General features: G+C 37.2%; 4 protein-coding genes across 5 annotated transcripts; 3 read left to right on the plus strand and 1 right to left on the minus strand.

Annotated features, from left to right (window-relative positions):
• The first annotated feature begins 1,041 nt into the window (after positions 1-1,041).
• LOC114528377 (tyrosinase-like) lies at positions 1,042-1,836 on the plus strand. The gene has a single exon (XM_028549995.1). The coding sequence runs from the start codon at positions 1,042-1,044 to the stop codon at positions 1,834-1,836; it is 795 nt and encodes a 264-aa protein (XP_028405796.1).
• A 1,281-nt stretch (positions 1,837-3,117) lies between these two features.
• Positions 3,118-6,386, minus strand: LOC114528378. Its single transcript, XM_028549996.1, has 6 exons — positions 6,163-6,386; positions 5,333-5,652; positions 4,721-4,898; positions 3,617-4,341; positions 3,207-3,419; positions 3,118-3,122 (listed from the first exon to the last, which is right to left on the minus strand). The coding sequence occupies exons 1-6, from the start codon at positions 6,384-6,386 to the stop codon at positions 3,118-3,120; spliced, it is 1,665 nt and encodes a 554-aa protein (XP_028405797.1).
• Positions 6,387-8,842: 2,456 nt separating this feature from the next.
• On the plus strand, positions 8,843-14,603 carry LOC114528447. The gene is made up of 9 exons (XM_028550083.1): positions 8,843-8,936; positions 9,831-9,875; positions 10,102-10,333; positions 10,800-11,206; positions 11,655-12,008; positions 12,295-12,454; positions 12,913-13,292; positions 13,823-14,035; positions 14,403-14,603. Exons 1-9 carry the CDS (start codon positions 8,846-8,848, stop codon positions 14,420-14,422), a joined length of 1,902 nt encoding a protein of 633 aa, XP_028405884.1. The 5' UTR covers positions 8,843-8,845; the 3' UTR covers positions 14,423-14,603.
• A 1,128-nt stretch (positions 14,604-15,731) lies between these two features.
• On the plus strand, positions 15,732-19,167 carry LOC114528537. Of its 2 annotated transcripts, XM_028550199.1 has the most exons (8): positions 15,732-15,814; positions 15,961-16,013; positions 16,630-16,704; positions 16,850-16,963; positions 17,036-17,158; positions 17,293-17,588; positions 17,932-18,532; positions 18,855-19,167. In XM_028550199.1, exons 1-8 carry the CDS (start codon positions 15,804-15,806, stop codon positions 19,088-19,090), a joined length of 1,509 nt encoding a protein of 502 aa, XP_028406000.1. In that variant the 5' UTR covers positions 15,732-15,803; the 3' UTR covers positions 19,091-19,167. The 2 variants fall into 2 exon arrangements, with proteins under 2 accessions (XP_028406000.1, XP_028405999.1); XM_028550198.1 differs by lacking the exon at positions 15,732-15,814 and having other exon boundaries at positions 15,849-16,013.
• The last annotated feature ends 8,580 nt before the right edge of the window (positions 19,168-27,747 follow it).

Below are 27,747 nucleotides of genomic sequence, written 5' to 3' on the forward strand. Positions count from 1 at the left end.
AACAACCTGATTTTCAACACAACGGCTGGGGCTAGAGCGGGTGCGAAAAAAGTTCTCATCGTGATCACAGATGGCAAGTCCAACAGAGGAGTCAATCCTGTCACACCCGCAGCACAGTTGCGCAGCCGCGGTGTGCTATCTTCCGTCATTGGAGTCACTTCTAGCACAATGCAAAGTGAGCTAGAGGCAATCGCCGGATCTTCGTCCAGAGTACATCATGTATCCAGTTATTCTGTGTTGGGTGAAATAACAAAGCGAATAAACGGAGGTGAGCAGGTTTGATCTGAATGAAATAGTAACGTAAAAAAATGCTGCTATATACGTTGCAGTCAAACAAGGATACCTATAATCAAAATTTTCATGAAAAATGATGCGCTAAAACTGTGGTAAGACCCGAAAATGGCCATTTTCTAAGATTTGGAGCAAGTGTCCCCAAAATACAGGAAATAAAGTCAGAGGAACCTCAAAACATAATTTCTTGTTAGGATTATATACCTCCCCCACTAACAGTTTCTCAAAAAAGACCTTGCAATAAGTTCATGAAATTACATTTGAAATAGTCAAATCATTCTCTATCTTTGTCAGTTTTATGTCTTCATGACAGTTTACGACTAAAGCATACTTTAAAACTCACAATTTAGATATTTGGCCTACCACCTCACGTGTCAACCCATCGCACCTAAGATGACTACGTCGGATACAATAGACCTTTCTTATAATGACGTCAAACGCGGAAAGTTTGATGTTACACGAAATTATATTAGCTCCACCAAACTATCGAGCCAATCAAACTTCATGTAACATGTGACTTTTCGCGTTTGACGTCATTATGAAAAAGGTCTATCACGTGTTGTGCTGTATACACAATTGCCATAGTGCTTGCTCACGTATACCCTAATTTTGGTCATAATTTATTTAGACCGAGATCTTCATAAATCTTGCACAAATGGCCAGACTCTGTATGATGCATGCGGCAGACGTTGCAAATGCCATAATAGAAAATTGGTCAATTGCTGCAGACTTCGAAAAGAATTAACGGATATGAGTCACGCTGAGCGGGTTCGCTACATCAAAACTGTAAAAACAGCCTCCACTAGCCCAGGATACAAACCACGATACGACAAACTTCTAAGACTACACAAAACGATCTTTTATGGCCATAAAATCCACGCAAAAGACTTCTTCCTTCCCTGGCATCGCTGGTTCTTATTACAATATGAAAATTTGCTTCGGCAGATCGATTGTCGCGTCACTGTTCCGTACTGGGATTGGAGCCTGGTAGCTGGCGATCCTTGGTCGAGCTCAATATGGAACACTGGTGGCAGTGGCTTTGGTGGAAACGGGGTACCAGAAGGAAGATGTGTTAATACTGGTCCTTTTAAGCGTGAGGTGTGGTCACTTCCTGCAAGCGCTGGTGGAAGTTGTTTAAGAAGAAACTTTAATGACAACGTACGGGACGCAATCACCGTTGCAAATGCAATTTCTATTTTGTCACATTTCCACGACTTCGAAACTGTATTGCGACTTGACCTCCATAACCGTGTTCATTGCTCTATCGGCGGAACGATGTGCACCGATAATTCAGCGACGGCTCCTGAATTTTTCCTTCACCACGGATTCATCGATAAAATCTGGTGGGATTGGCAGAAAAAGAGCGACACACGCAAGTTCCACGACTACTTCCGAAACCAAGCCGAGACCATGTCATCCACGTCTTATCATTCTCGAGACTTGCTGGATTTGAACGCCCAACCCGGCTGTGTGTGTGCTGAATATGTCAACCCCAGGAGCGCCGCGTATAGGAACGTTCAAGGTTTGTCTCAAGGATACTTTTGATACTCTCTAATTCAAAAATACCACTCCAATAATTAAAGAGAAATTTCTAATACAAGCAACCACCAAGGAATCTTTTCTTTGTCTACCACCTCACATCTTCTTCTGATCTCTTCATTTCATAATATCTCTGACCATCTCTCCTTCATCTCTTCTTATTACATGTACATATCATCTTAACCTTGCTTCAACTTGAATTTTTATTTTTGGAAAGAACGAATGATTTCAGTAAAAAGATCCCATTTTTCGAGTACAAATTTCCCAACTTATCACGAATTCTATCATGTCTTTAGGGTGTTATAATAATGTTATTTGAACATCATTCATTTCTTAATAATGGTGGCTATGGTTTAGTGATTATCATGAAATGAAATTTTTAAAATGAGTGGCATTTTACGAAGTTTCTATTGTTCTAAATCTCGTCTTGCAAAATTACAAGATTATTAATTGAAATATTTATTTAATAATATAAACAGTTACGTCCTTCTTTACCCTTTTACACAAACCACGACTACGAATCCCCCCGTTATCGGCAGACGCAAGGAGATTGTTTGGTGTCACAAGCGCAGAGATGACGGAACTTTCAAGAATCCAAGCTAAAATCGGGCCGAAACGTTTTGTATCGACGAGTAGCTTACATGGAAGAGACGCAATACTTGGCTTCCGGCTAACAAGATAGCCTATAATATGGTAAATATATAAAGAGAAACTAAATATCTCATTGCCGACAATGATGGGATGTTTTTAATCCCGGAAAAGATAATTATTGGTCACACATTGATCACCTATTTTAAAGTCAAGTTTAGTCATTGACTATAAAAATGTACGTTTTCTACCATTTTAAGACTCAAATTTTACTCTTGTTTTGCAGACCCGTTTTTCAGGCATGGAGAGTCAACTATATTTTGCTGATAAAGAATAAAAACAATCCGAATTACGAAATATAATCATGTTCCATTTCTCCGAACCTTAATAATTTTAATACGAATAACTAATACATAATTCCAAGAACGATATAGTAAAATATTTATATACTCGTAAACTAACTAGTTGATAGTTGGGCATTAAAACTCATATTGGTCACAAATTTAGCAATGATTTAAATGTACTGAATAACGCTTTAATCAGGCGTGAAGTATAATTATAGACGAAACTACACTTTATTTTAATCTTGAAATAATCTTGAAGTAGTTGGGATATATAATAAAGTTAAAATGGGAAAAGTGTTGGGAATTATTTTGTTCGTTTGAGCAGGCGACGATGGAGAATGCAAGGAAATATGATTTAGCCTAAAACAGAAAAGCAAAGAAAATATGTGAATGGAGCGAAAAAACACTTAGTTTTCAGATTCAACTCCGTGAATATGAAATTACCCTTTGCTTTAAGAACGTCAGAGATTCTGAAGCCAAACGAGGCATCAGTACCGTTCAAAGAACCTTTAAAAATCACTTTCGGAGCAATGGTCGCTCGAAGCTTAGAAAGTTTTTCAAGTTCATCCGCTGATGTCTGAAATAATGTCGTAGCGTTGGCATTCAGTTCTGATAGTGAAAGACGAGGTATATTCTGCAATGTCGACAGCGGTAGACCTGAAAATTGAAGGAACAATTTTTCATTTAAAACGATTGATACTGACACTATGAGGAAATATTGCAATTTCATCATTTTGTCCACGAAAATTATTGACAATTAAGTGTCTGTGTCTGTATTTAGTCCCCTCAACTGTAGTTGGTAATATAACAGTTGTAAATAAATTGTAAATGATAACAATTGTAAGTAAACCCACCTTTGATAAGTTTAGAGACATTATTACGGGCCTCGCCGTAATCAACACAAACACAGTCAGGTTGATTGCTCAGGTCTAGAAAGTCCCTGGATCTATACCCTCTGGTCGCCGGCATATCTCCCTTCTGGTATTTAAAAAACTTATGAAACTTGTGCGCAGGGCTTTGTTTCTGCCAGTCTGACCAGATCTTGTCGATGAAGCCGTGGTGAGGGAAAAACTCCGGGGCAGAAGCTCCGTGCTTGGTGCACATCGTACCCCCGATTCCACAAGCCACGTTGTTGTGAAACACGACCCTCAATTGGGATTCAAATTTTGAAAAATCTTCCGGTTTTGAGGTTGATTTCAACAAACTCGCCAGCGAAATCAGATCTGGGAACCGGCCGTTGAAATTTCGCTTCAGACACCCCCCTCCGGCGCTGCGAATCAACGACCATTCCCCCTCCCGGAATGGACCGGTTTTAACACAACCGCCGGGGGGTGAACCGTTCCCGCCAAATCCTTCCTCGCCTGAGGCCCAAAAGTCGCCTTCACCAAAAGTAAATGGTTTTCCCGCCACTAGCGTCCAGTCCCAATACGGCAAGGTGACGCGACAGTCGATTTTTCGCAACAAATTCTCGTACTGCAGTAAAAACCAGCGATGCCAAGTTAGGAAGAAATCTTTCTTGTGGATTCGTCGAAACAGTTCCACATGCAACGTCAAAAGCTGGTCGTATTTTCTTTTATACCTAAGATGGAACACACTTTATCAGTCCTTCGGATTGCTTTAGGTTGACGGTGTGCGGTCTTGGGCGAGCTATGCATGCCCACTGATCTGATAACACACTGGATAATCAAAGCAGAGCTAAAATCAATGAACCTCCAGAGATCCATTTTAAAAGAATTAGCATGCCATAGAAGATCGCATGGACAGCTATGAATAAACGTTGTGAAACTCTTTTTGTTTATATGTGTGCAGCGTTAGGGAAATATAAGGTGATTTATGGCAATTTGGGGACAATTTAGGCGACTTTGGGGGACCTTAGTTGAGCATTAGGAGTAGATTAATGAAAATTCAAGTGATTAAATAGGACATTCGGTTGCAAGGAGGTTAACTTCTGAACATACCTCGGGTCAGTTGAAGCCTTCTTAACAGCATTGATGTATCGTATTAATTCCTCTTTTGATAGTTGAGTGAATTCTTTTCGGAGTCTACAGCAGTCAACTAACAGTCCATCCTTACATCTGCAACGTCGTCCACATTCGTCCAAAACCGTTTTACCATTTTCACATTTCTTTGAAAGATCTAGGTCACAAGAAAGACGAGGTTAGACTGGACGCTGCATTCGGTAAATAATACACAGAATTTCACAACGCTTTAACGGCACGACATTCCAAAATTTTGTTTAAGCCGTTGATGAATTGCTGGTAAACTTAGGATTTCTTTTCTACTATCTTAACTGAACTAGGAATAAGAGTTTTGTAAGCTAGTGCAAAAGATTTGTACATAGCTTTGTAATTTCATGACACTTATTTTCGTTGAGATATCTAAAGTTGATACGAAAGGTGGGTATGCTTAAAACGGTTTAGTTATAGTTAATTCAGTCCTGGAATTATAGTTTGAACTCCTTTTTGATTACTTTTTACACTCAGGATACCGGGCCTAAATTTTACCAATATTTTCTACAGTTTTGAGACTAGAGGAGTACCATCTTTCAAGGACCGTGTACCATCTCTTACCATCTTTCAATGACTGTGTTAGCTTCTTCAACGCGTCAAAATCTTTGACATGAATTACATGTGAAGGTGAACTAGCGATGCTTTGCAATTCCGTCTGGTTAATCTTGTTTGTCACTCCGACAGCAACAATGCTGACGTTATCATTTTGCTTCAGTTTTCCCGCCGGAACACCGGGATCAATGCCAAGGTTAGATTTACCATCAGTGATGACAAAAATCAACTTCTTTGCCTGTTCCCTTGCACCAGCCTTGCTGTTGTAGATGAGACGTGTGCGGACCAGTTCCAACGCGTTTCCGGTCGACGTGCGTCCGTTTGTGTACCTTAATTGTAAAATCACGGAAATCTATCACGGAATAAATTATATCACCGAATTATATCACCGCTTGTCCTATGTAAAGTTTCCAGCATGTTCGGCACTCATATACAAACATTTATCAAAATAATCATGCTTTGGTTATTATGTAAAATATTTTGACATGGATAACCACGCTGTTTTAATGGTCAAATGCTTGTCCTATGTAAAGTTTCCAGCATGTTTGGCGCTCATATACAAACATTAAACGATATAACCATGCTTTGGTTATGATGTCAAATATTTTGATATGGATAACCACGCTGTTTTAATGGTCAAATGCTTGTCCAATGTAAAGCCAGTTTTCAGCATGTTTGGCGCTTGTATTGCTTGTAAGTTTTAGCTTGTAAATTTGAGCTAACTAAAAAATATTCAAAATTAAAGACTAATTACGGAAAATTATTGGTGGGGCTAAAGCCCAGCGAGCCACCCTGCTCCGCGGTCCCTGTAATAAATAGCAAAACATTTGTAATCTTACCTCATTTTCTTAATTCCACCTCTTAAGCATTTTCTATTCCTGTTTTCGTTGAAATTAAACTCCAAGCGACGATACGTGGAATAAGATACAATCGCCACACGAGTTTTAGACGGAAATACCGGAAAATATTCGATAAACATCTTAACGAAATTTTTAACAAACTCGAAATTCTTTCGGCCGATGCTTCCAGACTTGTCAATCACAAATACAACGTCAATTTTCATCGGATCTGCGGGATTTCATTAAGGCAATGTTAAAATCATTTAAGGACTACAACAAAACTATTTAAAAGGACTAAAAGGTTGGTTTTATCCATTAGAAAAATGCATGTTTTCTATGGTTCAAACTGGGGCGATTATTTATTTTGTGGTTTTAAGTCGGTTGAGATTCAGATGAAAGAGAATGGCTTGTGATAGATAGACTATAAAGAATTTTTGAATATGTTTTAAGTACTTGCATAAGTCATGATTCTATAAAGAAATATTATAGGATCGACTCAAGGAAGAGTTGATTTAACTTCATTCAGCGATTTGGTTTGTGTTAAGTAGATCAACTTAAAGCTTATAGCAACTGAAAATCCACACGTTGTAAATTTCTGTGGATCACGAACATGGTTGCAAATAAAGTATGAATGGAATCCAAGCAGTTCTTAGTTGGAAATCAGATTGTTCGTAGATCATAAAAGGCTTTATGTTCTTTTTTTTCCAAACTAAGACTTAGACTTCAAGCAGTTTGTACTTGACTTGAGTGTCATATCTTTCAGACAAGAACAGAACAAACACCTTAGTTTTTGAATATATGCCGCCCCCCTGCGCAAGCAAATATGAAATATACATTTCAAGTGAATGATAGAACAAGTGGTTAAATTTAGTGCATAGGCATGTGAGCTTTGAATACGAGACGTTTAGTTTGGCTTAAGTATCAAACCACAAACGGCAAAATTCATTTCCGGTATTTTTAAAACAAAACTATGTTTCCATCGCAAAAATGATGTACTGTGTTAAAACATAAAGTAGTCTAACTACTTTTACAAATTATGGCCGTGACACGACATCTAAAAATCAAAAACTACCGTCAAATGTCAAATGTGACTCGAAATTTGCGGCTTGCGGTTTGCCGTTCGATGTCCTTCCGTTTAACGAGAGAAAACACCAAATGTTTCCTTCCTACAAGAGATGCTACTGGACTAATCTTCTTAGGAAAATCTGCTTTTGAGCTGGTGCAAAGCCATTAAAAACCCATGGAACACTCTACTCAACGAGAAGAGATATTTCAAGAGAATTTTAGACATGCATGGGGGTCAGGAAACTTTTCGGTATAAACACTGTTAAACATTGAACGCTAAACCAAATTCTAAATATACTAAAATATATACCTTCCTTTTCCATAGCGTTTAGCTCTTGGACACTCCATACGAAAACAAAAATGAACACCCCTAGTCGCCAGCATTTCATTTTGCTCTGGATTAAGAACTTCTATTCGAAGGTTAGGTATAATTTGATTAAAATAACACATCTGAAACCCATTTTTATATCAATTGCCTTCATCTAAATATATCTTTCATATAAAGAAAGCTATTCAACTATAGCTGAAAATGTTTCCTACAATCGTGGGCGAGTATTATTATTACTAGTGATTTGATTAAAGGCGCTCATATACTGATAAAATCCATACGCGTTGTTGACAATCACGGTTGGCAAGATACGAAATCAAATACCGTTAATCTCTTCCTGTATAAATAACTTCATTCTTTGCATTTTTTTCAGTTGAAACGTGTGCTAATTACGGCTACGCACAAACCCGGCTGATGTGGATTGCCTGGTCAAGTTAGCCGGTAATTAATTGGATAAATGGCAACAAAATTTACCGCAGGACAATGACCGCAGGCGCTGCAGTATATTCGCCTGTAAGAAATGTTTGCATGCAGCAAGCTTCATCGTGATGTGTCTCAAAAAACATGTTAAGAGTACATGCAGAAAGTTATACTTCACACTTTACATATAATTATTAAGAGCACAGATCAGCTAGAATAATAGTTGTTAAGGTGGATCACTACCTCTTTAATCGAATGAACTATAACTAAGAAAATATATATTACTGGGGTCGGTTGTATCAAGCTCGTTTAGTATGAGAACGGTGGATAAGTCAAAATTAAATAACACTCTTACATCTCTCTTGAATGAGTCAACTTGAATATTATGCACTGAATATGTAGTTGTAAACAGTATGTTTGTATTAAGGTTAAAAACATTTAGTTTGCTTGTTAAATAAAACGATAGAATTGCTTTCTATTTTGAACTTATCCACCGTTTAAGCTAAACGGGCTTGCATGGTACAACCGGCCCCAGAGCTGATTGAAAACAACCTAATTTCTTCTAAAATTTTTGTCTACACAAAGTGTGGTTATTTCCCCTCCATATATATTGACGTAAAAAAACTGTAAAAAACTCATTCCCGTTATAAATATTATCATGCAATGATCTGTCAGGACTGAGGAGTTGGAGACATGCAGCTTCCGAGAATAATCTTGTGTAATAATATAATAATAACCTTTGTATTTATCAAAGATATCTTTTGTGCAAGTAAAAGGTTTTGTATATAGTCTTTTTGAATGCATTTAGTTTGCTTTGGAAGAATAAAAGAGAATTGTTCACAACGTTGGACACATTTCCACAGAAGCACCATGACGAAAGGATTTGTTTTCGTCGCGGGCTTTTTGCTCGCAGTATTTATTGAAATTGGATGGTCTGCAAGCGTCCAGAATGATTTTTTCTGTAAGTAGCCATAAAGCAATAAAGTTTTACAATCGTTGCATGTTTTAACTTTGTCTGAATCTATAGTTATTTGTATAGTGAAGACATTTATAGTGAAGACATTGGTCAAGTTATTAGTAGAGTTATGAATAAAGGTTTAATGAGCATATATATATATATATATAAAACAGTTCAACCTAAAACGTCAGGAGATTTAGATGAAGGAAAATATTGGACAACACTGATATGTTTTGTAGCTCTATTGGCAAATGCATGGCTAATCACATTAGTTCTTGCAGTGTATATATATATATATATATATATATATATATATATATATATATATATATATATATATATATATATATATAATTTATCAGACCGTCTTTGTCTTAATGCAGTCACCTTAATCTTACATGAAGAACTAGATGCTAGAACTACCCTGATATATCAATATCGAAAAAAATGTTATTGTACTTTGCTCGAATTCCCGTCCATTTAACAAATATTTCAAAGTATTTGTGTCTTTTAAAGCATAGGTCAAAGTATATTTTTCACCGCCCAAACTTGAGTAATTTCTCTTCAAATCTTTTTGCATTTGGAATGGCCAAAGGGCTTTGCAAAAGTATACAAGGAAACAACTGTATAGCTATATATTTATAGTGTCTACATGTCTGTTTTAATAAATATTCAGACTTTATAAAAATTCATTTTTAGCAGGAAGGGCATGAAAATATATATCAGTATAAAGACTTTCTATATGTAATATTCGATATTGTTCCACGGTTACAAGAGGTAGTAACGTCAGGAAGTGAAGTGGTATACCAGTTTTTTTTATCTAATTACCCCGAGGCAAGAATCCGTCTAGAATTCTTATCTCTACATGCAAAAACTGGTAAATTTCTCTCATTTTAGTCGCACCAAAGGCAAAAAAGTCCTGGTACCAACGTCCAAAACCAAGTAAGTTTTAATCAGAGAACAAAAGCTTTTGACCAGAGAAAGATTCTTTCCGGCAAATGAGTTCGTAAATGAATACAATGTTTGTTTGTTTATCGATGTTAATGTAAATGTCTTTATTCATGGTTGAAAATCTTTCTCAATCGTCTGTATTGCGCATGCGTCCAGTTTGATTGTCGCAAACACTGCATTGGTTATCCGATGTAAGAAATATATTATCTTTTCCAAGGACCTAGGAACACCAAATTTGATCTTGTATTCTTACTGGACTCAAGCAATGTTGGACGGTACAATTTCAAAAGAGAAAAAGGATTCGTGATAAGCCTTCTGGAGTATTTTTCAGTATTTTCCGCCAACACACGAGTGGCGGTCGTTTCATACAACAACAATGTGACGGTGGATTTTGATTTCAAAAGATACGTCAACAAAGAATGCATGGTGAAAAAAATCAAAAGCTTAAGGTGTGTGCAACGCTCAAAGTACAACGCTAAATACATATAGTCTTAAGGCTAGTTTCCACTCAGGAAAATTCTCCTTTGGATCGGACAGGACAGGACAGGAAAGATTTCTTTGTTTAAACGCCGCCTGAGAACTCACCGACAAAGGAAATTTTCCTGTCCGTTCCGATCCAAAGCAGATTTTTTCTGAGTGGAAACTAGCCTTTAGTTGATATATTTTTACCCTGGTATATTTTTACCCTGGTATATTTTTACCCTGGTATATTTTTACCCGGTATATTTTTACCCTGGTATATTCTTACCCTGGTATATTTTTACCCTGGTATATTTTTACCCTGATATATTGACATTTTTAAACTGGTATATAGTAAATAATGTATTTTTTACTAAAAGTAGTCAATATGCAATCATTCTGATTTTCGGGATCCTCCATTCAAAATTACTCCTAAAATATCTTTCATTTTCTCAGTACTCTAGGCGGTCGCGCAGATTATGCAAAGGCTTTGGAGTTTGTTCGTACTGATCTCATACACAACAACAGCACTGGAGCGCGAGCCGGTGCAGAAAAAGTCATTTTTCTTTTAATAACCAGACGACACTACCGCAGTAGTCTGAAGGCCATAAAATTCGCTTACAAACTGAAGTATAAAGGAGTTAAGATCGTCGTTCTAGATTTAACGAGATCACGCTTTTGGGATAATTTCATGGTCGGAAATGGCCGTAAGAGAAGCAGGTTCAGAGGTCGATACAGGTACCACAGATATGGATACTGGGGGGCATCGTATGGTCTGCGAAGGATAGCAAGTGGGCCACAGTACCTTCTCTCGGGTCATTCGTACAGGATTGTTAATAGAGTGAGAGATCTTTTGCGTTTAGGTAAGGGATTCCTTTTTATTTTCATTTAAGTATTCTTGAGCAGGAACTGAACTTACAAATATTATCGCTGTATGTTTTGAACTGAACAAGCTCTCGTTCAACAGGCGAAAGCTTCAAGTTATGGAGTAAATCACGCAAGAACTGTTAAATTCGATTGAATATAGAATAAAGAGTGGTATAACATATTACCATTGCAAAAATAACCACAATCGCTCCAAAAATGATTAATACTTTTACCTCGCATAATATAAACTGAATGTGCAAAACTTGCGAAGTCACAAGACTATATTTTCCAAATCGTATAAACATACCTCTGTCTCTACGAAACTTTGGAATTTTACACATTCGAATATATACTTCGTCTAGATGTGGTTTTGAAATGTATTATTCTTGCTTGCATCGGAACTTATTTTATGATCAAACTTATTCATTGTTTTTCTTTCTTCAGAGCGACCACCAAGGTGCTACTCTGAAGGGCATGTCGTCGACGAGTGTGGACGAAGGTGCAAATGTGTTCACGGCCGACTGGTCGAATGCTGTCGTTTACGAAAAGAGTTTCTCGACATGACAACAGCTGAGAGAGTTCGTTACATAAACACGGTCAAGAAGGCCTCTAAGGATCCAGCTTATAAAGAAAGATACGAGAAACTGCTCACGTTACATCGGGTGATATTCGACAGCAATATTCACGAACTTGAATACTTCTTACCATGGCATCGCTGGTTTATTTTGCAATACGAGAACCTTTTGAGAGAAATTGATTGTCATATAACTGTGCCATACTGGGATTGGAGCTTAACAGGTAATTCCTAAACAGTTTTTTCACAAGACGAAGATGCGAATATATCATGTTCAAAATAAGCTCAAAATTGTTCTTGCACATCTCCTGGTAAATCTTCAATTTATTGGCCTTAAAAGCATATTCTCTCTGTAAACAGTTGTCCAATTGAGCGGCCACAATTCACAAATAAATTAATGCATATTCTTCAAAATCTTTGATTTTATCTGTCATGTCGTTTCTAAAGATGCGACTAAAATGCAGTTAAAACAAGCCGAGTATGACAGTTTAATTATTTGTTTCCACCAAGGTGCGGATCCTCTCTCGAGTGATGTGTGGAATCCAGGCCCTCACGGTTTCGGTGGCGATGGAAACGGCTCGCGAATTTGCGTGGACACTGGTCCATTCAGAGAGGGGGTCTGGTCTCTGATCCAGAGCGCAGGAGGCGGCTGCCTTAGGAGACAATTCAAGTACGTTTATCATTGCAGTAATTTCGTAACATGTGAACGCGCGACGGTTAATCTTCAATAAGATCCTAGCTAGGAGTAGGATGATCTAGCTCTGCTAATGTTAATGCATAGTTAGTATTATAAATTGATGACGAATCTTACAAGCTGGATGGGATTTACAATCTGGATGGGATTTACAATTGCAAATATTCATACAGATATAATAGATCTGTATTTTATATATATTATTATTTACCGCAGGTATTTTAACCAGTGTCCAAGATAGTTACGGGCAGCGACCTCATTCAAAAGTACAATTCCAACTCTTTCCAGTCAGATCTTAAAAAGTTCACGCGCAGACGACAAGAAGCTAATATAGTCAGTTTACTGAAGGCGTTCAATGTTAAGAACCCGACGTTTTTTGAATAACGCCGGAGAACTGGACCTGCCTATAATTTCACGTTTGTTTTTCTTTACAGCGGAAGAACACCGAATGCAGTGGCAGTGAAGATGCTGATCATGTTTACCCCAAATCCGTCCGACTTTGAAAATTTCGAGTTCCTCTTACGAACTGAGTTCCACGATCTGGTTCACTGTGTCATCTTCGGAACGATGTGCACAATAGACTCAGCGTCTGCACCCGAGTTCTTCCTACATCACGGCTTCGTGGATAAAATATGGTGGGACTGGGAAAAACAAGGAAAGAATCACACGTTCCACGAGTATTTCGTTAGCCAAACTACACGCATGCCATCGACCATATACAGGTCTGAAGATTTCCTAGATTTAAACAACCAACCAGGATGCGTTTGTGCCGAGTACGTGCCATCGCGAAGCAAAATATATTCAGCTTTGCAAAGTGAGTTGACGCTTATAGTTTTAAACGTTTTTGTAGCATAGTTTTACGATAAAACAGTCATGATGGTCGACAGTTTTTGACACGTTCTATACCGTTGAAATATTGCAAGAACTGCATGTTTATTTCGATTTATATTTGCTTGAAGTTTCGAAGGAAAACTTCAAACTGATTGTTTATTTGCTTTTTCAAACGGCTGTTTCAAAGTTAAAGAGCAAATTAAGACGAATTCGTACAGGAAGTTGACACGAGAAAACCTCATCAGCAAATGAATATTATCGAATTTATCCGTTTATCCGTTTTAAAAATCCGTTTTACCGTTTTAAAAATCGTTTTACCGTTTTAAAAATCCGTTTTACTGTTTTAAAACTCCGTTTTACCGTTTTAAAAATCCGTTTTACCGTTTTAAAAGTCCGTTTTACCGTTTTAAAAATCCGTTTTACCGTTTTAAAACTCCGTTTTACCGTTTTAAAAATCCGTTTTACCGTTTTAAAAATCCTTTTTCCGTTTTAAAAATCCGTTTTACCTTTCAGAGGCCGGTAGAAAAGAGTTAGCAAGTATCAAGCGACTTCCTATGCCAAAATTCCCGGAGAGTGCAAGGAAGCTTTTCAAAATCACAGACAAGGAGATGCATCGTTTGCACAGACTCCTGAAAAAGATGGAACCGCATGAGATGTTAAAGAAAGCATCGTTACACGGAAGAGATAAAAATCTTGGTTTTGAGACCGCTGCTATTTTGAAGAAAGGTATAGAATTTTCAATATACCTTTCCTAAACTCGCCAGAACTGCTTTATCAAGTTGAAAAAAGCAGTTTTAGGCTTTGGTTTTGAGCTATGATTTCAGTTTAGTGAAATTGGTTGAATCAAAGCTGCTTTATTAAGTTTAAAAAAAGCTGTTCTATTTTTGAGCTAGAATTTCAGTTCAACTCAATTAGTTGAATTAATATTTTAGCTTATTTTCAATAGATTTTGCTCAGCTTGAGCGGGTTCGACGTAATTTACAACTTGTCATTGTTATAACTCTTGCATGGGGACTTGGTCCAACATTGACAAGCCACGTTATTATTCAAACAAATAATTCAGCATACCTCTTTCTTTCTTTCTGTCTTTCAGATAAAGGGAAAACAGCCTGAGGCGATGAAACCAAATTGGCCTAAATAAAGAAGAAAGGTTCTTTTAAATATTCAGGAAACATTAAAGAAACTATGTATCGTATATTTCCTTGAGTAGAGTCTAGATTCAAATCACTGTGTTCCATAGAAACTAAAGTAAATGAGAAAGCATAGTTTCTTATGAATAAACACGACTATAAGTCTGTGGCTAACTCGTTTAGTTCTGTGTGTTCTTTTAAAGTATATGCATGCGGATTTAAAAACCATCTTTTATTTCTGCAAAGTGGTCAGTTCAGTTCTATTTTGATTTGAAATTAGGAATATTTCCTTAAGCATTGCACTTTGCAATGTTTGAATGTTTTAATTGACTGTTTTAATTAGTCATAAAGCCGAGGAAATGTCTCATTAATGACTGTGGACTGTGGTGCTTTTTGAACGCAAAACTACCTTATTTGTCTGTACCCTATAAATACCTACACTAACGCATTTCCTCCAACATATTTACTGCACGTAATGAAATCGTTTCCTGGGTGACATAAATTTGTTTTTCAAAATTTGAAATGATTGTCGACAGATGATAAGCTGTTCGTTTTCATGCGAAATTGCTGGGCATTTTAATATATCAATTTTTAGGTTTAGACTATTATATACGCACGTCTGCATAGTTACGTCATGAATCCACCTTGGACTAGGAGCCTGGGTTGGATAAAAGACGCAAAGCGATTGGCTGACTGGCGAGGCCCAAACCAAATGACGTCAGCATCAAAAGAATTGAAATTTTACTACAGTGGTTACCAAGTTAACTAAAAGCTCCACCTCTTTAGCAAACTAAGAGAATCGTGTTTTAGTATAATTTATCCATAGTATACTCAGGATATTATTATTGTAGAAATTTTGGTTACTATTAGAAATTGCCTTCATAAGTTAGAGTGAATATTTCCGTCGCATACAACACTGAGCCTGATGCCAAGGGGACAACAATGCGTCGTGGTAGAGCCAATATTTAATGTCGTAGTTGAAGAAAGGCAATCGAAACTCAATTAACACTTGTTTATTGGTTACGATAATGATTCGTGAATCCACATATAGCTGTTGGTTTAAATCGCAGTATATTTGATAACAACCTTAATTTAAAATAGATTTAACTATTCGTCATCTTCACCGCTCTCAACTCATCCATAGACAAAGAAAATATCTTTTCCTTTCAACCTACACAGAGCTGAATCAGTGAATCGCCAACAATATTACAGCAAATTACAAACTCAATTCTTGTATAAAGATGTCCAATTATTATTACTATGAGTTGCCGCTTTATCCACTGAGTGGCACCGGAGGTACTCAAATTAAGCCAAGAGTCTAATACAGATTGAAAACCTTCTTTGTTCTCTGGAAACGACTGACAATGCATTCGATGTAATAAAACGGAAAGTATATTATTTGACAACCACAGTGGCTCGTTCCTTCAGACCGAGTTGTATTCATTCAGAATCGATAAAAAAAATGATACGAAAGTTGTTATTTGCTGGAGTTTTAATCGTTGTATTTTACGGAATTGATAGAAATCTTGTTAACGCTGATGAGGATGATGAGAATTTAGATCTTTATCCAGACGGTACGAATAAACTGTTTTAAATGTACACATAGACTGATATGTGTTTTTTTTACTAAAGTGTCCATGAAACTGACTGGTATAAGACTGAGATTCACATGTTCTGCCCTTAGGCAGAATCACAATATTAATAGGTCGTGTGTATCATAGACAAATTGATTAATTGTTATGCAGTTAACTTTAACGGACCATGAATGTTTAAAGTCGATTGGAGACTGTACAATTATCCCACCGTGGTACAATATATTAAACAATTTATATGATACAGTCGTTACAGTGAAAATCAGTTTCCGATAATGTATAATATAAGCTTCGGTCATCAATGACTTTGCACGAAAGTTGAAAATACTAGAGTTTGACTGTGGATTAAAGTTCACGGATGAAAGATATTTAAACGGTGATATTAATTTGCTAAGTCAGTTTGACAGACATTTCTAAGGCAGTCCGATATTTTCGCGAACTCATTTGTCCTGGCAGCCAAGAAGAGTTTCGAGCATTTAACTTAAACCATTTTACTCTGGTTATACGGTTTTACTTTAGTCTAGGTGGGCATTTTATAGAGGCCAGCGAAGAGTGTGGAGATATGATATTGTGATTTTCTCATTTCGTTTCTCATTAGCAATTGATGTGACGGAATCAAGGAAGGACGACGAGAAAGATAAAGACGATGATAAAATGGAAAAGAAACAAGAAAGTAGGTTAAATTATCATTTATTTTTCGAGCTTCTCTCTGTTCCAAAACCAAAGAATAACCAGTACGACCAGTGATGTCTTGCTTACAGTGATAACCTAAGTCTATGCCTATTCCGTGAAGTACATTTTGTTGTGATTTCGTTCAGAGAGAACCTGGGGATACTCTGGTTGGTGGCGTCGTGGTCGTCGCTATGGCAACAGAAAATACAGGAAAATCAGAACTTATTTCAGGCGCTCGTCTTACCCTTATTATTATAACGGTAAGCGAGACATTGTCGCTTAGATAATGCTTGGAATATCGACTTATTAAACATTTTCCGATGATTTCATAGGATGGAGGAAGTATTACAGATACAGAAAGCCCGCCGTGAAACCAAGCACAACCCCGCAACCAGTAACAACAACTCCACAACCAACAACGACAACCCCGCAACCAACAACGACACCAAAACCTCGTAAGTTGACCACCATTTCTGTCATTGCTTGTTAAAGATAAGCCTAGCTGTAGAATTGCTAATGAAAGCTAATAATCTATAATTCCATACAACGATGGCTTGTCGTTAGTCACTCTCTGATTTTATGCATTCAGAATGCCTCGAAGGTAGCACCGTTGTCGACGAATGTCAGCGGTCATGCACATGCCACGCGGGAAAGTTGAAGGACTGTTACCGAGTTCGTGGTGAATTCACCCACATCCCAAAGGAGGAGCGCCTGCGTTACCTGCAGGCTGTGCAGGCTATATCCACTCAGGCGCAATACAAGGGGAGGTACGAGGCATTGCTTGCGTTACATTTGGAATTTTTTCGCACTCCCATTCACAAGGCGCCGAATTTTTTACCCTGGCACCGCTGGTTCGTCTTACAGTACGAGAATCTCTTACGTGAGGTAATAATATTACTCTATCAGTTCTAAACTGTTCTTCCTAGAGGTCCAGTAAGGATCATCTCTTATTGATCCAGTGTTACTACAGGAGGAAACCTAAACTAAACGAACTTTATTTATACTGGATAGCTCTATCAGTTCTAAACTGTTCTTCCTAGAGGTCCAGTAAGGATCATCTCTTATTGAGCCAGTGTTAATACAGGAGGAAACCTAAACTAAACTAACTTTATTTATACTGGATAGCTCTATGAGTTCTAAACTGTTCTTCCTTGAAATATAAACGCAGATTCATTCGTGTAAATACACTTCTTGACGTTCTCTAAAAATAGCTTTTTTCTGTATCCAGGTCGATTGCAGAGTGACCGTGCCTTATTGGGACTGGTCCCTAGTCTCCGCAGACCCGTTCAACAGTGATTTCTGGAACGACACCTACGGCTTTGGCGGAAACGGTATCGCTTTCCCTCCCTGCGTGAGAACCGGACCCTTCGGTATTCTCAACAACTGGACGATCCCATACGGGGGGTGCTTGCAAAGAAACTTCATACCAACACCGGGGGTAGTCCCAAACATTGTAGCGGTCGCTCAAACTTTGGCTAAAAATTTGACGCAGTTTTTCGACTTTGAATTAATGCTTCGAGTCAATCTCCACGATGTTGTGCATTTTGCAATCGGAGCTTTGATGATCGGCGAGCAAAGCGCGGTAGCTCCCGAGTTCTTCCCGATTCACTCCTTCGTGGATAAGATCTGGGACGAATGGCAGGCGAAGGGCAACTTGTACAGATTTCACGAGTCCTATTTGGCGCAGAATTTTACAATGCCTGGGACGAGTTTTAAGAGCGTGGAGCTTTTGAACAACGAAGCGTTACCAGAGTGCGTCAAGGTCAAATACGCGCCGCCTGGTCTAGGGAACTGGGAAGGACTTATTGAGGATCTGAAGAAGATGGCTGGTAAGAAATTTTTTATGATGGCTGGTCTAAATTTTATCTTATTGTGTAACCTGAGCAAGTCATTTTAAAGGGTCATTGTCGAACTCGGAAATATGACAGAGCTAAGCTATTTCAAACTTTTTAAGGACAAAACAAATTTTAGATTATGGAATTCTAGATTATATGCCTAAAATAAAAAGATAGATGGAATAGATGTAAACTTTTCAAGCGAGTCAGTTTTACAATAGACAAGCAAGAGTTTTAGTCAACTGTCATCCTACATGTTCTCGTTTGACCTGCATGAGCTGACTATGAAATCTTCAAATGTTTTTCATCATTTCAGAAAATGATCCAGGCAAGCTCCGGGATCTACCGCGCATGGCAATGGCAAAGATCAACGTGAAGACATTCGAGGCTTTCCACGTGAGCAAGGAGGAGAGAGCACGTGCGAGGAGAATGGAGCTGGACATGGAGACGAAACATCCAGTGGATACGACACAGTTGGAAGGAATGGAAAAGATGATCGGAGTGAAGGCCTCAGATATTAAGAAAATGATGGAAAAAACTGTTCGTGTATAGATTGTGTCATTATAGACAATTATTTGGGCGTAAGAAATGTACATAAGTCAGTTTCGTTGGAGTAGTTATTATCCCGGTCAAATTGCATCTGCATCAGAATGGAGAATAATAGTTATTCCTTGGCTCATCGGTTACTGTGAAAGGAATTTTTTCATTACCATAAGATATAAGAAATGCATAGTATCATTAAAACTACTGTGAAAATTTGCTAAACAAGGCAATTTTCCCGGGTCACAATGAAATATTTCAATATTTTTAAACGTCTTAAAATTGGAAACAATATACTAAATCAATTATCTGTAATAAAGGACCATGCATGCAAAATTTATGTGTATACAGGGCCAGTCTCCCCGATAGTTTCCACTCAGGAAAAATCCCCTCTGGATCGGACAGGACAGGAAAGTTTCCTTATAAACGCCACCTGTATAAACCAACCTGCATGAGAACTCACCGACAAAGGAAATTTTAGAGTGGAAAATTAAACTAGCCTTTACATAAACTAATTAAAAAATTCAACAAAATTTCATATGCTTTCATGGAGCTAATCTATGTGCAAATAAGAAGACTTTAATTTGCCCATTATTTCGGGCTATTGGCCGCTTTATAACATGATACAATACAATCTTCGTCATTTCCAGAATCTTCATGTGACGAAAAAGATAAAATATAAAAGGGGCTTGAGATTTTTATACGACAATTCAAGCGGGGCTTTCATTTTTTTTACATTTAGAATTGATTTGCTTCGGCGCTATGTACACATAAGTTGGTCCCTATAATAGCAACAGTGCCAGTGGGGGCAATCCCAATTACACATTAAGGAATAATTTCCACATATACAGGCATTTTATTTATACGTTCATGCACAACAGGTAAGGTTTAAATCGTAGAAAATGTTGGAAGACTACAACTGCATGTTTTCCTATAATTCTAGCTATAATCCCCCCCCCAGACTTTACAATCCATGTTTGTTGCAATGCCATAACTATATATAGACATATTCATAGATAGGTCTCTAAGGTAACAAAATATCAACAATGCAAAAGCTCTATAGACATATTTTCAGTAAAAAGTTACTCATCAAAGAACGTAACGGAAACAATATTCCTATAAAGCGGGGAATAAAGGCAAGTCTAGCTTATTTTTATATGACCGAAATCTTTGAATATCTTACTTTAGATTATTTTTATGACTACAACAACTTGATATTTTTTAAAGAGCTTATTGCATGCATATTGGAGCGATAAATGTTATTGCGTATTTTTATTTAAGCGATGCCTTTTAAACATGAAATGCGTGCATAGATACGCCATTTACTGATTAGTTCTTTTGACAACGATAAATATGACTTAAGTATATATAATCGATTATGATCTTTGGCACTTCACTCGATGCAGGTAAATTCTAGAGGTTTTTAAAGGGCAAGGGTGGCAAGAGCATTGCACCGGCATCGCAAAAGCGTAGGTTCGATTCCTGCCGGAGGACCTATAGTTGACTCATTTTTCTATCAACTGTTCCTAGCTTGAATTTGAAGTGTGTATAATTCCACTCGAAATTAAGAACCTTTAAAAACCTATATGTATATATACACATTGGGCACACGAGAGATGAAATAAAAGAATATTATAGAGTCTCAGGGATATATGTATGACGTACTGTGAATGTAGGACACAGTCATTTGTAATCTAAAAAACGAACAGGAGGGCTTGAGAAAAGTATATGCCTTATTAAAGAAGCTGAAAATTTTAGTGCCAAAGTACTGGAGACAGATAAATCCAACGAACTGTTTCTTGACCGAAGGATTTTGCTTCTAGTAACTGACATTACTAACGTTGACGATTTAATCAGCTACGATGACATGATTGAAAAATTAGACCCAAGTAATGAAAACGGCGAGTTTCCTATTTACAAATTCAAACGCGATGAACATAAGTTTGTCATGAAATGTGTTAGATAGCCAATAGTTGCTTTAAGAAAAATGAAGGAATCGAAAAAAGTTGTATTTGTAGATGATAGGAGTTATGCGGATGAACTGGAACGGTTCTAAAAAACATTGACTGAGATTTTAGAAGATGCTCCAGACGACATATGCACAAGAAAAGGTCTTGTTGTGCCTGTTACCGTGAAAGTTGGAAATTACCATCAGTTGAATCATGGAGGACTGGTTAGAATCATAATGTCTGAAGTTAATAGCTTATTGAAACTGAATGATGTCCAAAATAGAAGAGGTGAGACATATAATACTTCTACATATAAAAGTACATCAGAAAGAGAACCTCTTCTACAAGGTGCACAGGCACAGAACCAAACACGTGAAGGACGACCAAGCATAAATAATTAAACATGTTCATGAAAACTGTATAAAAAACAAGTAAGAAAAACTGATATTATCATATTATTTGCATGGTTACACATGCATGTGAGAATCTCAGGCCGCGAGTAAGGCTATTCGTATGGATTCACGAAGCGCGGTAGCTCCCGAGTTCTTTCCGATTCACTCCTTCGTGGATAAGATCTGGGACGAATGGCAAGCGAAGGGCAACTTGTACAGCTTTCACGAGTCCTATTTGGCGCAGAATTTAACAATGCCTGGGACGAGTTTTAAGAGCGTAGAGCTTTTGACTAACGAAGCGAGCAAGGTGGAGAGAGCACGTGCAAGGAAAATGGAAAGAAACCTGGAGACGAAACATTCAATTGTTCTGACACGGTTGGAAGGAATGGAAAAGATGATCGGAATGAAGGCCTCAGATATTAAGAATATGATGGAAAAAACAATTTATGTATGGAATATAAACTATTTTTGTGCCAAATATTTTAATAATTGTAAATATGTGGCTTAGAGCAATTAGTGTGCAAGAAATGATATGGTTAATTATATCACAGTTAATGAAGTCAAAATAAGGTAATATAGTGATTAATTGTACGCTGTGCAGTAATATGTCAAGTAATATTTCCGTGAGCAAGATTGCAACCCAGTGTCGCATCAAATACTGGAGAATGTGCTCTTGAAAATTAAAAAAAAAATTAAAAAGATGTTTTATTACTGGCTTCAGCCAAGTAAGACCCGGTTATGTTAAGCTATAGAGTGGCTGAAAATTCATCACATAATATTTTTATTTTGTTAATTGCTATTTTGAAGCAACAGCGCGGTCACACAGACACAAACTTTAGTGCAGAATATTTTTCTGAAAGTTATAAATTGCATATGTCAAATTTTGATCGATTATCACTTCATGGTCGGGCGAAAGCTGATTTAAGATTTTCGGAATTTTCACACTAACACTTCCAAGCGGTAATGCCTGTGTATGATATCAGTCAGGTGTGGATCTAGGGGTTGTCAGATGAGTCACGCGACTAAGTCAAAAATTACACAACTCCAGGTCGAATCTCATCTGCGCAATTTAAGCGTTTCCGATTGCCTGGTGGAGGCTAACTACAGGTTCTTCATTGACTTGCCTTATCTTTGCGGGGGTTTGACTTATTCGCCAAATTTAAGCTTTCTGATTGGCTGGTGAAAGAAAAATATTGATTTCTTATTGGTTTGCTTTATTTGTCTTAAAAGAAAAAATATATCTTTTTCAAGTAAATAAGCAATATCGAAAAATTTCTGGATGTTTGACAGCGGGTGATTTTAAAAATCTGTTGGATTCTACTGCTCGATCTCGCCATTTATACGAACCACAGTTAATAGAATAACAAACAGCCAATGCATAATACTAGATCTAGGTGCGTAAAGATTTTATATATTGTAAAATCATGTAATCCATGTTTATGTCAAACAGTACAACGTAATCATGATTACCCACCAAACCAATATGGCAATTATAGCGCATTATAAACAATATTGCCCTGCTGTGACTCTTATACTGTAAACTAAAGTGTAAGCGGCATTAAGCACATAATGTTTGGCATGTAGCATAGCTTGGAGCAATACTAGCTTATGCTATAACAGGTATGAATATTATTCAGGCTTACAAATTGACCGCATTCATGTTTTTATTCCCTAGATGTAATTTCCTATTATTGCCCGTTATTTCGACACACATGTTTCTGCTATTAAAACTGAAGGCTCAGTAAACCTTCAAACAAGTACTTTTCGCGCATAATTTTTGTATAAATTTCGAGTTCAGATGATAAGTTGATAATTTTGAAATTTCATTACTCCGGGGGGGGGGACGGCAATTGACCCACCTCCCCGTTTTCACTTCCGATAATTTTGAATAACGTGCGAAGAATCCAAGATCCGCCCCTACATAGCATTTGTTAAAAAATTATTTATTAAAAAAATAATCACCCGGGAGTTAAAAAGCGTCCCTCAAAGACTATAAGACGGTGGTGTTTTAACACGAGAAGAAAATCTAATTAACTTGGCCAACATGCAGCGCCAATTGTGTAACCAGTTGATCGCTTTTTGACAAAAAAAAACTATTTACAGCATGTACCTTGAACATACCCGGTTAAATTTTAAGATCAGTATGTTTTTACTTTTAGCATTTGAGTCATAACAGCTTTAAATTAAACAACGGAATACATTAACGGTATTAAGAGAGATGAATTCTGATACAGACCTTGAAAACCAAACTAATCTACGTGAAGTACCAACTGGTAGCGAAGGCGATACCGCTGACTCGGAAACTGAGGGCACTCAATTAATGGTAGTCCCTTCCGATGACTTTGATTGGGATATGCTAGCGAGGAAAAGAAAGTGCAAGATAACATCGTTCGTAGTATGCCTTTTGACGACTGTTGGAATAGTAGCTTATGGCGTCATCGAGAATAAAGAAACAAAATGCGAAAAACACAACATAACAATTAACTCCAACGAAACAATGACAGTTCACAAATTGGAGGAAAAAAAAACTTACCCAGTACTTTTTAACGTTGGTTTAGGACTGTTGGGTATAATACTTGGAGTTTTTTTTGATCGGTTTTGCCTGGTTTTCGAAGAACTGTGTCTATGTCAGTTTAAAAGTCGCTACGATAGAAAATGTAAAAAGTTGTTTTCCGATAGCTTCAGCGGAATATCGTGGAAAGCAGTCGTGGTTGTTACTGTAATGGTTATAGCATTTTGTATTTTTGGACGAGATACGCCATTGAAGGTTGCCGATTACATATATGTGCTAGGAGGGATTGGAGTTGGCCCGCTTTTGATCCACCTGCTTAACCTTCACACAGAGTCAGAGATTACTATCTCGAGAATTCTAGAGGCGAAAAAATTGTATCCTGGTTATACGCTCGCCTGGTCTTATTACTTTGTTACTCTTAAAAAGCAAATAAAGCTTTTTAACAATAAAATCTTGAAATCAGATCAATCCACACAAGTATCTCTTAATAGAATGATTTTGCTTCTAACACGAGGAACTGACATTGAAGATATTGACGACTTAATTAGCTACGACAAAAAGATATCGATTATGAAACTAGAGCAAAAGGATGATCAAAAGGATGATCAAAAGGATGATCAAAAGTTTCCTCTTTACACGTTGACCTTACAATCAGGCAAAACCCAAACATTCGCTATGATATGTGTCAGAGAACCATTAGTTGCTTTGAGTGAGATGAAAGAAACACAAAAAGTGCCCTTTGTATCTGCGAAAAGTTACAAAAACGAAGTGAAAAGGTTTTACAAAACATTGGACGAAATTCTAGAGGACGCACCAGATGATATATGTACAAAGAAATGTCTTGTCGTCCCTGTTACAGTGAAAATCGGCCATTATGGGGATTTAGAAAATGGAGGACTGGTTAAAATAATCATGAAACGGGTTGATAAATTTAGAAGAGAAAGCGCAACACAGAAAGAGACAAATAAAACAACCTCTTCATCACAACAATCAGCCCCGGAGCAAACTCCAGAATCTCAATGCAGAAACAATCTTGATCTGAATAGTGGTGCGAGCACAAGCATACAGAAATAAAATCTAATACTGCATGGACAGGCAATAGAATGATTAATAGAGTAAAAAAAACTATAACATCATATACTGATACTCACAGCCTGAGTGATGACAGCAATGAGTGTATAAACACTCATAACGATTAATCAAGCAGATACGTTGTACTTTGGGTGCTCGCCTTGGACAAAACACATTTTTACCCGAGCCGAAATGAGTGTCCATTTGTTTTGTTTATACGAATCGAAAAACCGTTTAAAATCATTAGAATAATATATATACCAATTCGACCGCCGATTTCTAACGAAGGTCTCTAATTGTTTTAAGTAGATTTATATATACTATATAATCAATATAGAAATGTATCTTCATGTATCAAATGTATCTTCGACTATTCTCGTAACTTCTTTTAAAACGGGTTTAATTCAATGTTTAACCCCTAATAATAATGTATATAATCACTTTTAATACACTTTTAATGTTATTAAATTTGGCCAACCAAAAAAATTTGACGTTTAATTAAGGAATTAAGATAAATCACTTAATTATTCGCCCGCCTCAAAATTATAAATCTATATTACACATGAACCTTAGAGATCCGTCGAGTGCCATAATAAATAAGTGTAACAAATCGGTAGCGCTCGTTGAAATATACAGAAAGTAAACGCCTGCATGCGGCTGGAAATGATATTTTATAAAAAAAAAATTTATACACGTTACGCTAAAACGTAAAAATATCGCATTTTTACGTGTGTTTGAATACGATTTTTTTCGGTGGCGTAAAACTCTATATAAATAACACTCATATATATGTACATATAATAAATCGTTTTATTATATACAGTTAATCGTTTTATACAACTAGACCCTGTTTATTTAGGCCTGTATAGCTAAGCCGGGACTGAATTTTTTTCGTTTCTCCAGTATATTTTGTGACGCCCAGAGGTGTTTCAACGAAATATTGACAGTGTTAAAAGAGATGAATTCGGGTATAGAACCTGAGAGAAAAAGTGTTCAAGCTTGTTTGACATCTGTTAATAAAGGCTATGACGTGGAAAATAAGAGCACTGTTTCCAATGGTTCAAACAATAATCGAGATAAGGAAAGAGACAAAATTCCTCCTTCAGACAGTCTTCGTGGTTTTCCAATTCGATCTGAGTCAAATCCGGACGGTGTAGACATTCATGAAAAACCACTGCCAAACGATGACATCCATTGGGAAAGCATCCTGAAGCGAGGAAAAACGAGGAAAGCACCGTTTCTAGTATGCATCTTAATTGCTGCTGGAATAATTTCTTATGGCTCCATCGAGAATACCGACACTATATTCAAAGAGAGCAACAGAACACTTAACGACAACCGAACAGCTACATTATACACATACATAAAAGTGGAAAAAGTAACTTACCCAGTTTTCTTATACTTTAGTGTAGGACTCCTCAGTGTAATACTTGGAGTTTTTGTTGATTGCATTTTGCTGGTAATTGAAGAGTTATATCAGTTTAAAACCCGGTACAACAGAAGGTTTTTAAACGTGGTAAAATCAAGCTTTAGTGGCGTCTCGTGGAAAGCAGTCGCTTTTATTTGTTTAATATCTACGGGAAGTTTTATTTTGGGAAGAAAAACGCCATTAAGGTTAGTCGACATGGTGTATATTTTAGGCGGAGTCGGCCTGACACCACTTTTAATTTCATTGGTAAACTCAGGTTCCGATATTACTATTTCGACGATTCTAGAGCAGAAAAAGATATGTCCAGGTTATATCCTCGCCTGGTCTTATTATTTCGTTACTCTCAGAAAAAAAATGGAAGATTTTAACGATAAAATCTTGAAATCAGATCAACCCACACCACTATCTCTCAATAGAATGATTTTTCTTCTAACACGAGGAACTGACATTGAAGATATTGATGACTTAATTAGCTACGACAAAAAGATCGAGAAACTAGAGCCAAATGATGATCGTAAGTTTCCTCTTTACAAGTTGACCTTACAATCAGGCGAAACCCAAACATTCGCTATGATATGTGTCAGAAAACCATTAGTTGCTTTGAGTGAGATGAAAGAAACACAAAAGGTGCCCTTTGTGAACGAGTCCACTTATACGGACGAACTGAGACGGTTTTACAAAACATTGACTAAAATTATAGAAGGAGCACCTCATGACAAATGTAGAAGGAAAGGTCTTGTCGTGCCTGTCACAGTGAAAATCGGTCATTACCACGAGTTAAAGCATGGAGGATTAGTTAAAATAATCATGGCAAAGGTTAATAGCGTTTCAAATGATGGTGGTCTGCTGCACCGGGACAAAAAAGGAATGAATCCGATCGTCATAAATAAAAGAAAAACCCAGATAAAAGAAAACGTGAAAAAATCCAAAATGAACAAGCAAGAATCAGACGAACGAAAACTTCTAAACGCTGTCACTGAAATTTCGTCTGACGATGAGCAGGACACAATCGACGCGGGTGCGCATACGTCTGGATTTACACATAATAGTGGTTCATGGGCCTGGAATGAAGGCTCACATGATCACGTTTGAAATAACGCTGATAAAATTATGAAGAACATTGCTGAAAACAACATATTGAAAACAAAGTTGGAGTTGGTTCGAATGAGTCCAAATAATTAGGCTTCGTCGTTAATGACATCAGCATGCAGATGTGTTAAAATAATCCCAGTTTGAATCAACAGCAAAGCAGCATATAATGTATTCCTTTAAAATCGTGAAAAGAGTATAGCCTATAGACTAGTATATTGATGATA

The sequence above is a fragment of the Dendronephthya gigantea genome, unplaced genomic scaffold (assembly GCF_004324835.1).
Source record: "Dendronephthya gigantea isolate DGI-Jeju-01 unplaced genomic scaffold, DenGig_1.0 000050F, whole genome shotgun sequence".
In the NCBI taxonomy this organism is placed as follows: Eukaryota; Metazoa; Cnidaria; class Anthozoa; order Malacalcyonacea; family Nephtheidae; genus Dendronephthya; species Dendronephthya gigantea.

Bases quoted from the DNA above. Each gene is read 5' to 3' on its own strand.
- LOC114528537 (XM_028550198.1), top strand. From the start codon at position 15,902: ATGATACGAAAGTTGTTATTTGCTGGAGTTTTAATCGTTGTATTTTAC. The intron at 16,705-16,849 runs GTAGGTTAAATT...GATTTCGTTCAG, and splicing joins AATGGAAAAGAAACAAGAAA to AGAGAACCTGGGGATACTCT. The intron at 17,589-17,931 runs GTAATAATATTA...TTCTGTATCCAG, and splicing joins ACGAGAATCTCTTACGTGAG to GTCGATTGCAGAGTGACCGT.
- LOC114528378 (XM_028549996.1), bottom strand. From the start codon at position 6,386: ATGAAAATTGACGTTGTATTTGTGATTGACAAGTCTGGAAGCATCGGC. The intron at 4,342-4,720 runs GTATGTTCAGAA...GTTCCATCTTAG, and splicing joins AAGGCTTCAACTGACCCGAG to GTATAAAAGAAAATACGACC. The intron at 3,420-3,616 runs GTGGGTTTACTT...TTCAATTTTCAG, and splicing joins TGTCTCTAAACTTATCAAAG to GTCTACCGCTGTCGACATTG.
- LOC114528377 (XM_028549995.1), top strand. From the start codon at position 1,042: ATGAGTCACGCTGAGCGGGTTCGCTACATCAAAACTGTAAAAACAGCC.
- LOC114528447 (XM_028550083.1), top strand. From the start codon at position 8,846: ATGACGAAAGGATTTGTTTTCGTCGCGGGCTTTTTGCTCGCAGTATTT. The intron at 8,937-9,830 runs GTAAGTAGCCAT...CTCTCATTTTAG, and splicing joins CGTCCAGAATGATTTTTTCT to TCGCACCAAAGGCAAAAAAG. The intron at 10,334-10,799 runs GTGTGTGCAACG...TCATTTTCTCAG, and splicing joins AAAAAAATCAAAAGCTTAAG to TACTCTAGGCGGTCGCGCAG.